General features: G+C 41.0%; 1 protein-coding gene across 8 annotated transcripts in view; it reads right to left on the reverse strand.

Annotated features, from left to right (window-relative positions):
* Positions 1-13007, reverse strand: part of CFH (complement factor H) — an 81516-nt gene that overhangs the window by 57903 nt on the left and 10606 nt on the right. For 5 of the 8 annotated variants that reach the window (XM_064147144.1, XM_064147148.1, XM_064147147.1 and 2 more), the window contains 4 exons: positions 8028-8213; positions 3510-3615; positions 2101-2177; positions 182-376 (listed from right to left, as the gene is read on the reverse strand). In XM_064147144.1, coding sequence (XP_064003214.1) covers positions 182-376; positions 2101-2177; positions 3510-3615; positions 8028-8213 — 564 coding nt within the window. Of the gene's footprint in view, positions 1-181; positions 377-2100; positions 2178-3509; positions 3616-8027; positions 8214-11951; positions 12344-13007 lie in introns of those variants that run through there. The other 3 variants (XM_064147145.1, XM_064147151.1, XM_064147146.1) reach the window with 3 other exon arrangements.

Raw genomic sequence — 13007 nt, forward strand, 5'->3', positions numbered from 1 at the left:
TTCTCCAGTTTCTTTCTTATCCTACTTCTTCATGCCAGCAATGGAAAATTCTTTACAGAGAAACTATATGCAAATAAAATGAAAATGTTGTAATTTTCCATACAGTAATAAGTCCTTCAAAGTCTGTGAGAATAAAGCTTCTTAATTACAGATAAATAACGTCCTTTTTTTTTTTTTTTACCTTGGCACTGAGGCACATCACTACTCCATTTTCCATTTGAAGAGCAAATCAATTCTTTATTTCCAACAAGCTTGTATTCTGCGTTACATTCAAAATTTACAACTTGGCCAAAGGAATATTCTCGGTTTAGCTCAAAGGCACCAGCTGTAATTATTCTTCCATTTTCTGGTGCTTCTAAAGGTAGACACTTTGCCACTGGAAAAAAATAAAGGGAAAAAAGAAATAACCATTGTGAGGTCTATTCTGTAACATAAACTGATGCACAAAAGAAGTTTAGATACAGAAAACTCACTGTAATTTCCTTACACAATTTAAAACCACTCTTGCTATATATTCAGATAACATTTGCATTAGATGTAATAGAAAACCCCAAGTTGGAAGAGAGATTGCCATAGAGGAGAGTTTGTAGGGCAGCTCTTGTCATCCTCTCCTCTACCCTTGAACGTTAAGGACCGACCACCTAAGGAAATATATGGCCTCCTAAGATCTTTCCCAGTCTAAATCATTGTGTGAATTCTAAGGATGGTTAGATGATCTTTGGCTGACACATAACAGCCATTAGACTTTGTCAAAACAGCTATGCCAAAGTGAATTTGCTATAGACAGCTAAGTGGAAAAGTGTGTCATAGACTGACTGCAACAGTTCAGTTACTAATTAAAACTCCTTCTTAAGGATATCAGAACAATTATATTACTAAAGTAAACAAACCCAATATCAGTCATGAACTTAAACTTCTTGTATCCCCTGGCTTTGTAAGTGCAGGGGAAAAAAAGAAGAATTAACATATGCCATCAGATATTTCTTATTACGGGAGAAATTACTATCAAAACTCATTCCTGTATGTTCACATAGTTATTGCTGAGCACATACAAAAGTGTCAGGAGTTTTCCCTGCCAAAGCTCCCTCTTCTCTCTGATAACATCCTCCATCTTATAATTCATCTATCTTTTCTGTGAGCTCACATTCTATGTCATGGATTCCTCACAAATACAACAGTAAACAAATACTTTCATATATAATCATATTTTGTCCTAATGGAAACTTCTCAATCATTAAAAAAAAATCTTATGAGGACTTTGAACGTGCAGTATTTTGGTAACATGTGCCAAAAAAAATGTTGGAAACCATTGCTCTGTATTGTGCAGACAGAGATTTGTATGCCTAAAATCGAGGACACTCAAAATCCAGTCAATGAAATGTGAAGTATCTGAGAACAAGCAAATGTCTGATGACAAACTCTAGAGAATAACAAGATACCTACTTTTGTTTGTGATTCTTTACTAGGAGTCCCTTTCCTGACATTAGATGCTTAACCTAAAGAGAAATTTCACTGCTGACATATATGTCAAAGTAGTACCAGTTAAAAATTATCTTTGAGAAGAAAGGAAACCTATTTTCATAATCATACAGGTTTGAAATTGGTGAAAAGGCTTCAAAAAATCAGGCAAGCATTACCTGAGCCATCTATTTATTATGTCTTGAGGTCTATCTCTCTTGCGCTCATTCTTACTTACTGAAGTCATTCCACAGTATGCTAGGAGGGAGAAGACCTTAAAACAAATCCTAATGGCTAGGATATTGGAGGGTAGGAGGAGAAAACTAGCTAAAAATACACATGCTTTCATGCACATCCATAGCACTTCATCCCATCTGCCTTTCGTACCCATGTTTTGGAGACATCTATTCTATCAGGGCCCTTAGGCAAGGCAGAGCTTTGAGACAGTCTGAAGGTGAATGCTTTTTAAGAAGTGCTTGAGAGTTTACTGGACAACAGTGGCTGAGCAGTCATTGTAAGAGTTTCACTGCCACGTAACATGAATTTAAACATGGGAGCAGAGAGATCACATTCTAGTTTTAGATAGTGTCCAACAGATAAAATAACAATTTGATAAAGGATTGAATGTCAAGCTCCATTTACCTTCACAGTGAGGGACGTCATTGCTCCATCCATCAGCCAGACACTCACGGTAGTTTTTTTGGCTGAGCATCCAGTACCTTACCAAATAAAAAGGAAACAATGCTAAAATGCAGTCTCGTTTTGTGACAGAAACAGCAGTGTTGCTGTTATTGAAGCAAAGGAAGTATGTTTCATATGTTCTAGCACAGATTAACCAAATCATGGCTGAATCAAGCAGGGTTTTTTTTGGTCTGCATCTTCCCTATTTTATTTCTTTTAACTTCATATGGTAAAAAACTTGGAAAAAAAACCTTAGAAAGTAGCAAGTAATCTGTAATATGACTTCTTCATTACAGATAGCAAGCTTTGGCTACATAACCAGTAACCTTGTTACGGTACTTAAACTATCAATAGCAAGCAAAGTGAAAGTCCTGTTGCCTAAGATCTAGTATGACTGAAAGCCACGTGACAGCATCTTAACAGAATTTAATCCAAACCATAGGTACATCGTGCTTTGATGAGCTAGTATTAGCTTTGAGGGCAACATGCCTACAATCCCATGGCTTGTGCATTGTCTGAAATGTAGTCAGAGGAAGTACAACTAGTCTGAAATGACAGCGAAGAACTGTCTGAATTTAAGGGATTAAGGAGAATGCTGATTTTGGAATGGTGGGTTTTTTTTTGAGTTCAGAGTTGATTTCAGCTCTACAAAGACTGCAAAAACCTGGCTAAACCACTGAACTGTGCTTATGGTTGCTTTGCATTTCAAGAGGAAAGAATCCAGTATTAGGCATACTTAATTAAGCACAATACTCTATATTTGCCTTGCTACAGTTTCCATAGGAGAAGATTCATAGAGGAGGAAGAGAGGATTTCTTCCAAGCAGTCAGTGAGGGTATATTAGTGACTCTAGCAGAAATTTCTTTCTTCAAGAATTTTTACATTACATTTTACTTCATAATGCAAAAAAAATTAGGCAAAACTGGTGAGTTGCAATTCTGAATAAGAGACAGCTGAATGGACTAATGACTTCATTAACAATAACTGCATTGTGACTGCTTAATGAGAGTTTATCGTTCCAGCATACAAAGCTGCATTTCCAGCTGGACTGACTTCATGGTGGACTCATGAAGAAGCTTTCCAGACAGATCACTATTTTTGTTTTCTGGTTGAGTTAGCTGCAGCTTATGTATTTCATACACTTTGGATGACAGTTTCAGGTGTGTGAGTTCAGTTAGGAGTTATGTCTCCCCGGACATAAGGAGTAACATTCAGTATTACTGCAATTGCAAAATTTTAAATGCAACAATAACCAGGTATTAAATTCATAAGTTACAGAATGCTCTACAGACAACAAAACTAGAATTGACACTCCTCTTAACATTAACAACTTGTATTAACTGCCATCTATTGAATCAAAGAAGTATTACCCATCGTCACATCTGTATTCAACTCTGGCACCAAATACAAATTCACTTCCATTGGTAAGTTGAAAGGAACCGAACTCAATATCTCCAGGATGTCCACATGGCTTATCTGGGGGGGGAAAGAAAAGAAAAGAAAAGAAAACAAAACAAAAAGAAAGAAAATAAAAGGAAAAGAAAAGAAAAGAAGGAAAGAAAATTAAAAGAAAATTAAAAGAAAAGGAAAAGAAAAGGAAAAGAAAAGGAAAAGAAAAGGAAAAGAAAAGGAAAAGAAAAGGAAAAGGAAAGGAAAAGGAAAGGAAAAGGAAAGGAAAAGGAAAGGAAAAGGAAAGGAAAAGGAAAGGAAAAGGAAAAGAAAAGGAAAAGAAAAGGAAAAGAAAAGGAAAAGAGTGGGCCGGGGGGGGGAGGAGAGGCGTGGGGAGCAGGCAAATGAGCGAGGGGGGAGAAAGACCGAGTGGGGGGGGTGGGGGAGAGGAAGGGCGAGGGGGAGGAAGGGAGAAGGAGGCAGAAGGAGGGGGGCAGAAGGAAGGTGAAGAGAAGGGGGAGGAGAAGCAGGGAGGAGAAGGAGGAGGAGGGAGAGAAGTTAACCTACATCATACATAGGAATGTAAAAATGTGAAAGATAGAACTTTTCTAGCATCATACATAGGAATGTAAAAATGTGAAAGATAGAACTTTTCTAGCATCATACATAGGAATGTAAAAATGTGAAAGATAGAACTTTTCTAGCAATTAGTAGCAATTATGAGCCTTTCAAAAGCTAAAAGGAGAAATGGTCAGCCTTATCTGAGCATTAGCACTGCCTCCCATTTATTTAAGCACTATCCTTAATGAGGACATATTTCAGTGAGGATCTGCTGAACTAAAAGTAACAAAAGGCTAAGCTGATCTCAAGTATTATGACAAATTTAATTGCAGGATGTAACTTTAGTTTTTCATATGACTTTAGACAAACTGATCAAAGCTTCCACTACAGAATCTATTAGTGATTGGAAATGAAATTTCCTTAATCTGATGGGATTGTGCTAAGTAAAGAGAGATGATCTAAGGCCACAGAAGTCTTTTTGTGCTCTGTCCTTTCTGCTTAAAGTTCTCCATAGGAGGGTTCTTGCTGTCTGGATCTCCAAAACACTGCAAGCACCATGAACACATGATCCCCCTCAATTATCCACCTTTAGTGGTATACTATGGACTGGGAAACCACCTGCATAGCTAAAACTTACCAGACCTTCTGTGAAGAAGTCTTTCCTAGTCCTTGTCAATCTAGGCAACTGGATTTCTTAGACCGTATGAAGGCCCTTGTTTTGTTCCAAAGAAGAGCTGTTTGAGCAGTCTCTAAACCTGCTCCAGCGTAGTTCTGTCCCAGTTCAGGGCCATGAGCTACTCAGGACTGGAGAACAGAAATTATACCTGAGGGGAGGTTGTGGCCAGGAGGAGGTTGCTCTCTTCTCTCAGGTGGCCAGCACCAGAACGAGAGGACACAGCCTCAGGCTGCGCCAGGGGAAATTTAGGATGGAGGTGAGGAGAAAGTTCTTCACTGAGAGAGTCATTGGACACTGGAATGGGCTGCCCGGGGAGGTGGTGGAGTCGCCGTCCCTGGAGCTGTTCAAGGCAAGGTTGGACGTGGCACTTGGTGCCATGGTCTAGCCTTGAGCTCTGTGGTAAAGGGTTGGACTTGATGATCTGTGAGGTCTCTTCCAACCCTCATAATACTGTGACACTGTGATATTTACTGCTTTTGGGGAGTAAAAACTAACTGGAAGTTTAGAGGGAGATTCTATTTCCAGGTACGTATGTACAGAAGGCATTCAGGTAGAATGACTACATTCACAAACTAGGCCAAGTCTATCAGAATCCTCCACCCCATCCAACCTCAGCAGGCCTGAGAGTAGGCCAAAACTGCCCTCCCCACCTCAGGCCTACAAGGCCTCAGCAGGCCTCCTGACGCATCTCAAAACTCCCTGCCAGCTGGGAGCAGCCTCCCCACACGAACCATGAGGTAAGCAGAGCCCTTCCGGAAGAGAGGAGTGAAGGGAAGAAGACAGCAGTGTCAGCCAGGCACTGCTTTGAATAAGTTATGACACCCAAAAGCAGAACAACAATATTACAGCATCCTGGGATGACCAGGTCTGTCCCCACCCTGGCAGGACCCCTGGCAGATGATCCCTGGCCAAGCCACTCCACATCATTTATCAACAGTCCTGGCTCACTGGAGAGGTGCCCAAAGACTGGAAGCTGCCAGTGTGATGCCCATCCACAAGAAGGGCCAGGAGGAACTGAGAAATTCCAGACCTGTCAGCCTGACCTCAGTGCCAGGCAAGGTCATGGAACAGGTCATCTTGAGTGTCATCACAAAGCACCTACAGGATGGCCAAGGGATCAGGCCCAGCCAGCATGGGTTTAGGAAGGGCAGGTCCTGCCTGACCAACCTGATCTCCTTTCATGATCAGGTTACCTGCCTGGTGAATGTGGGGCAGGCTGTGGATGTAGTCTACCCAGACTTCACCAAAGCCTTTGACACAGCCACAACAAGCTCCTGGCAGAGCTGGCAGCTCATGGCTTGGGCAGCCTCACTGATATGGGTCAAGAACAGGCTATAGGGCCAGGCTCAGAGAGTGGTGGTGAATGGTGACACATCCAGTTGGCAGCTGTCACTAGTGGTAGAAGACAAACCCTATGAGGAGAGGCTGAGGGAGCTGGGGTTGTTTAGCCTGGAGAAGAGGAGGCTCAGGGGAGGCCTCATTGCTGTTTACAACCACCTGAAAGGAGGCTGTAGCCAGGTGAGGGCTGGTCTCTTCTGCCAGGCAACAGCCAACAGAACAAGGGGACACAGTCTCAAGTTGTGCTGGGGGAGGTATAGGCTGGATGTTAGGAGGAAGTTCTTCTCAGAGAGAGTGATTTGCCATTGGAATGGGCTGCCCAGGGAGGTGGTGGAGTCGCTGTCCCTGGAGGTGTTCAAGCAAAGCCTGGCTGAGGCACTTAGTGCCATGGTCTAGTTGACTGGCTAGGGCTGGGGGGTAGGTTGGACTGGATGATCTTGGAGGTCTCTTCCAACCTGATTGATTCTATGATTCTACTAGCAAAACTTTTCTATGTTAATATGTTTAAAAAAAATGCTCGTGTGTGTCAAAAATTTCATTGTGTCTAAAACTGTGTATCTGCTAATAACAATAAACTTCTGTTTCTTCACTAATGAATTCTTACTTGTCTAACTTCTAAACTCTTAGCACAGCATACTAGAGATAATAAACATTAGCTTTCATTGCAATTAATTAAATCTCCTTCACAGATTAAAAAAGCAGCCCGGAAAAAATAATTTTCCCCCTCCAAGAAATTGTAGCTTTCATAGAACTAGCTGAATAAACTGAAAAGACAATACTGCCCCTGGATTTGCATTCACTAACTATGATCAGGGTTTTATTATGCACTGTACTTTACTATAGACTGCTTTATTATGCACTGTGCTTTATTACAGACTGTAAAGTCCATCTGCATTAGACTTTAAAAAAAAATGTTGGAAGCAAGCTGTGCTGGTTTGAGGTTAATTTTTAGGGAGAGAAATCCTTAGCTGTGAGAATAAAAAAAAAAGAAAAAAATAACAGTATTCTCTATCCCTCAGTTTTCAGCTGAGAAATGCAACCAGTCAAAATACAGATATGACACTTCTCACACACACACTGCTTAGCTCTCACTTGTGGTTGTGCCTTCTTTCTGGTGGTCTGGTCTCTGTGGCTGACTCTGCCTTTAACTCTCTGATCCACCTACCCCTTTTTCCTCTAACCTCTTGGCATCTTTTTTTGACATCTCACCTCAGAGCTCCAGATTTATCACATGAGATATACATGGGTTGATCTGGTTATTTCTGAAGGGAGGGAAAAAAGGGAGGGGGAAAGGGTTTTGGGTAGGTAGCCCTGCTGGGGACTTTGATTGTTTCTGGGAGGGGTATTATGTTTCTGTGTTACTTTTAATTTGTATGTAACTGTATGTGTGCATATATGCTCGTATATTGTGCTAAGCTGTAAATATAGCTTCATTCTTAATTTCCATCTCAGCTGAATCTAGTATGGGTGATTTCATAAGAGTGAGTGGGCAGGTAACACCCAAACCATCACACAAGCTTCTAATAACTTCTTAGTAAATTATAACTTAGTAACATAAGGCTAGCCTAGAGTATGATTTTGATGGTGGGATTTAGTGATCTTCTTAGTAAGTTAACTTCACTTTCTAATATAAGGCTGGTCTAGAGTAAGATTTTCATGGTAGGGCTTGATTTCAGAGGTCTTTTCCAATGAAAACATTTCTGTGATTCCATGATTTTAGTATTCTAAGATCTTCTGTCAAGAAAAAAATAAATAAATCCTGTGATCTGAACAAAAAGAACTTCAAAAAATGGTTTCCTAATGCATAAGTACTTCTTAGGAAGGATGCTGAAATTAGCAAGCTACAGCTAAAGAAACAATGGCAATTTCACCTTGCAATCACAGGCAAGGAACAAGTTGTCAGGTCAAAGGCCTGCGTACTTACTTTTGCATTCTGCCCCTGTTAACTGCTGTATCCATGTACCATCATTACACTCAAACGTAATTCGTCCAACTTTTATATATCCAGGCCGACATCTGTACGTTGCTTTAGTGCCGTGTGGGTAGGGAGGTTTGTTCCATGTTTCAGTAGGGGTTTCTCTAATCCTCCTAGGAGGAGGACCTTCACAAGCTAAATATCATTAATAAAAGTATTGGTTAGTGTAGTGCATGCTGCAAATGCCAGAACTGTTTTACACCAGAAAATGTAGCAAGAAATCCTGCTTAATTAGCACAAACTAGGAAACTGCCACACTTTGTAGGAATATGAACAGACATTAAGAAGGACATAAGAATAATCAAGCAAATGCCAAGAAACCACACACAACAGTCATAGAATAGATTTTAGTTGCAAAGATTGAGATGAGATCAGTACCCTGGTTCTAACCACAAACACCTCTTACCCTTCCATCTACAGGAGCTCCTCCATGCCTGCCCTCCCATGGCCAACTCTGCAACTGTGTGCACTGTGTAAAGTTTCCTAATTATTTTCAGCCACCCCCGTCCTTGCTGACATTAGGTTTATGTGTCATTTGATCAAGATCTGTGCTCTAGTTTGAGCCTAGCTGGGATATTTTAGTGAGAGGAATTAGATTTTAGGCTGTGAAAAGGAAAAAATGGGGATGTCTACCGCACTCATAGGCTTGCTGAGATGTATAAGAAACAAGAACATAAATATAGATAGCACAGCTGCTCTCTGGCTTTGGCTGAATCCCTTCTTTCTCTAACCTGCTCTCTGTGTAGTCTGTCTGCATCCTAACCCACCTGGCTGATTCTCCAAACTCACCTTGAACGTAAGGCAAATTCTGGGATAAGGTAGAGGGGTGAAAAGGAGGTGGAAGGTGGTTGGGAGCTCGTCCTGGGGACTCTGGTTTCTGGGAGGGCTGTTGTGTTTCAGTATTACTTTTTAACTTGTATATTTCTGTCTATAGCTGTATATATTTGAAAATACCTGCTCGGATGTTGTTCTAAGCTATAAATATAAAGCTTCATTCTTTAATTTCCAGCAGCTGAGTCTAGTCTGGGTGATTTTCTTAAGTGTGGAGGGACAGATAACACCCAAACCTTCACAATCTGTTAAATCCACCCTCACCTTTACATTACCTAAACTTTCCACTTGACCATGAGATTACCTCTTATGACAAGTTACTTATTAACTGATTTAATTAATACTGAGTATTCGCTTACATCTCTGCTAATTCAAAAGCATTTTGATTCGGTCTGAGGGGTGGATTGTGCCATCGCTTATTTCACATTAGCTCATGTTATACAGTCCTTGAATGTTCTTCAGCATCCATGAAATGTATAACCAAGCTCATATGAATTAGTAGAGATGAGCCTGAACTATTTTTATTAAGTAGTCCTTCAGCAAAATGAGAATGAGAAAAAAGGCACTAAAGAGGAAAGAAACAAGTGTTTGGAAGCTCTTAATGAAAGACTAAATGGTGAAGTAGCAGACAAATTAGATGCAGGAAATTGTTTAACGTTTTGTTGTTACAAGAACCTCTGATGATACTGTTGAGGTACTGTGGTGGAGGGTCACATACAGGCCCTAAATGACAGCGTTTACAAATCTATTCATCCCCGGACATGTTGTCCCCCTGAAGGGTGCTGCCCTACCCAAACCTGGGGGAAATAAATTAAGGGGGACAAAGGAGCACAATAACACTGGTGCCTTCGAGTCTGGCCTGACTGTTTGCAAGGTTGAAATAAACACGTTATGTAAGCTCACACACCTAGGGTGGGGATCCGCCTGACCCCTATCCATATTTGGGGGTACCGGACCCGTGGACTTCACCTTATTGGGTATGTTTTGGCCTGTTGCCAGACCCTTATTGGACAGAATTGTGGCCAAGGACCATCAATCTCGGGGTCATACCTCATAAAAGGAGCAATTCGGTGTTCCTGTCACCTCACCTCTCCTCTCCTCCACCCGCCGCTCCTAGCCGCTTTGCCGCCTTTTGGGACCACCGCCGCTGTGTGATTCCAGCCCACGGCACCTTGCACCAGCCCAGGGAAACTGACCAAGGCGCTCCTGGGCAGCTGCCGCTCCAGCCCGCCGTGCCCGTGGAATCTTCAGACAGCGCGCCCCAATAATCCCTGAACTGAACTATTCAAACCCACGAGGGTTAACAACCTGGCTTTGCCGCACATATTTGGCATCACCGAAACCGACTCCAGCCAGTGAGTAACTGAGCAAACTCGATTTAAACCAGCATAGACTCTCAGTAATTTTACCTGTGGCCCTTTCATGCCACAGACTCTCTATCTAAATCTTTCCAAACCTCTGCTAAATTCCCAATTTTGCTGTATATAGACGTTCTGTAACATAATTTCACAACCACATACGAAGAACGTGTGTGGGGTAGCTGTAAATAAGTTTGGGGAAGGGGGGAATTCCTTGTGCATATAATATTAAATTATTTAAACCCTTTTAAATTCGGCCTCATATTTCTTCCCCCCAAAACCCAGACAAAACCCCTTCACAACAGGTACTAAGGAAGACTACTCCAACACCTTCGCATTTTTTCCCAAGCAGTTCTCCTCTTTTGCCCTACTACTTCTGTCCACTAGAGGGTACTACCCTACTATCAAAGAAGAGAGCAGGGACTGCTTTTCCTGCTAAGCATTCACTTTTTAACGTTGTCGCAAAACTAACAAGACTTCTCCAGTTAATTCTGTCTTTCAAATATCTTCAAAATGTCTACTTTAACACCCCCCTTCCAGACCCCCACTCCCAAAAAGTTCTTCGTAATGGTGGCATAAAGATTTTTTTCTAATGCTACATAATTTTTTATTAGACTTTATCAAAATCAGTGATTTCAGATGCCCACATGCAAACGCTCAGCTCTCAACTATCTAATGCAGACTTTGAAGATGAAGCTTCAACCAGGAACCTTGCCTGACTTATGGTAATTGTTGTCATGGATAAATCAGACACTGCTCCATTCACATTCCTGTGCAATCTTTCTCATCCAAGTACAGCACTGTGAAAACGAAGTGCAAATTCAGGCAAATTTTATTTTCATATTCCAGAACTTTTTTGGACTTGTTTGCAAACAAATTAGTTGTTTTGGAGCAGTATTTATTATAAGTATATATAAAAAAGGTACTGCTTTCATTCATATCCTAGTTTTTCAAGGTAAAATCCATTGGGTTTTTTTGATTAATAAGGAGATTCATCATCTACACCTAAAATTAAAACCAATTGGAACCAAGTAAAGACATACTGCATTAGCTCAAAGTGACATAGTAACACTTCCACAACAGACCACAGTAAGAAATCCAGACAGAAAGAGAAGGAATTAAATTACTACAAATACATTAAACAATGGAAACACAACAACAAGAAAAAGAAATTGCACAGAGGTTTCTGAGAAAATACTCAGAATATTAACCACTTCTTTAAACATGTACAAAACTATACCTGCATATATATCTCATTTAATGGATTAAACAAAGTCTGTTAGTCAAAAGATACCATGGAAGCTTTTCAGTCCATTTAGTAATCATTCTTGCCTCTCCAACGATCTCACAGATTATTCCATGCAGAAAGAAGTGCACATCCATTGAATGTTTTCTATATTAATCTCCCAGCTGTTTACAGGTTTTAGATGTTCACATAATTAACAATTAATAATTGATGAGCTGTCTGGCTCTCATATTTGGGAAAGAGACCCTTGAAGAAGTTGTGTGAGAGATTAATAACGGATGAAATAATACCGAGGAGAGGACACTAAATACTGCAGATGCTAAATACTGCCAGAGGAAATCTCAAGTACTGTTATTGCCAGAAGTGCATTAAAACAGGCTACAACACAAACATTTAATCTATATCTTGCTTTGGTTTTCTTTTCACATTTGAACTTACCTCTTTCTGCAGCACAATACACCCAACCTAACAGCAGAGCTGTATAGCCCAGCAACAACATCTTAGCGTTTCAGAAACCCAGCAGATGCCTTCAGTATCATAACTTGCTTTTTCCAATTACTTTGTGTTGTTTCTGCTCCTCCTTTCCTCACTAACTGCTCCAGGCACTGACCTTGCATAGCATTTATACTCTGATTTCAGCAGTCACTTCCCCTAATCCTCTTGCAACATACAAGTGTTTATTTTTTTTCCCCCTCTCCAAACTTCTCTAAATGAATACACAAATAAGTGCCTGGCAACTTTGGTTGCCACAGTTCTCCCCTGTGGATTGCTTGTTTTTATATCATGCTTCATTTTTTCCCCCCTGTCAATCCCTCCTATACTCATATATGCTTATTTCTTTTGGCATCCAAAAGAAGTTGTAAAAAGAAATTATTGTGTGATTTCTTGTGCCTTATATGCAGAAATTCACATTAAATTTGTGCAAAAATTAACCTCTCTACTACACACATTCCATTCCAGATGTGTGCTGAAAACATCAGAAATGAAGAGCAGAGACAAATACAAAAACTACAACTGGCTTACTAACCCACTGGCTCTCGTGTGAGACAGCTGCTCAGAGCAAAGGAAGTATAATCGATCAAATGCTTGATTAAAGAAAGCTGGGCTGTGTTCAAGCTTTTCTTTCAGCACCACGTGAGAAATACTAAGCTGGAGATGATGTGAATGAATTGAAAGATGGATAATGACCTATCCATTGAATGGCCCCTACACAGGTTTGAGGTGACAGGGAGCTAGCTGTGTGGTCAGGCTGACACACTGCAGGGAAGCAATGCCACCCAGAGGGACTTGCACAGGTTGGGAGGTAGGTAGGCCCAAGCCAATCTCATGAGGTTCAACAAGGCCAAGTGCAAGGTCCTACACCTGGTTCTGAGCAATCCCAAGCAAAAATATAGGCTGGGCAAGGAGTGGCTCGAGAGCAGTCTTAAGGGGAAGGGCTTGGGGGCATCAGCTGATGAAAGACTCAACATGAACTGGCGAAGTGCAGCTGCAGCC

The sequence above is a fragment of the Pogoniulus pusillus genome, chromosome 8 (assembly GCF_015220805.1).
Source record: "Pogoniulus pusillus isolate bPogPus1 chromosome 8, bPogPus1.pri, whole genome shotgun sequence".
NCBI classification, from domain to species: Eukaryota; Metazoa; Chordata; class Aves; order Piciformes; family Lybiidae; genus Pogoniulus; species Pogoniulus pusillus.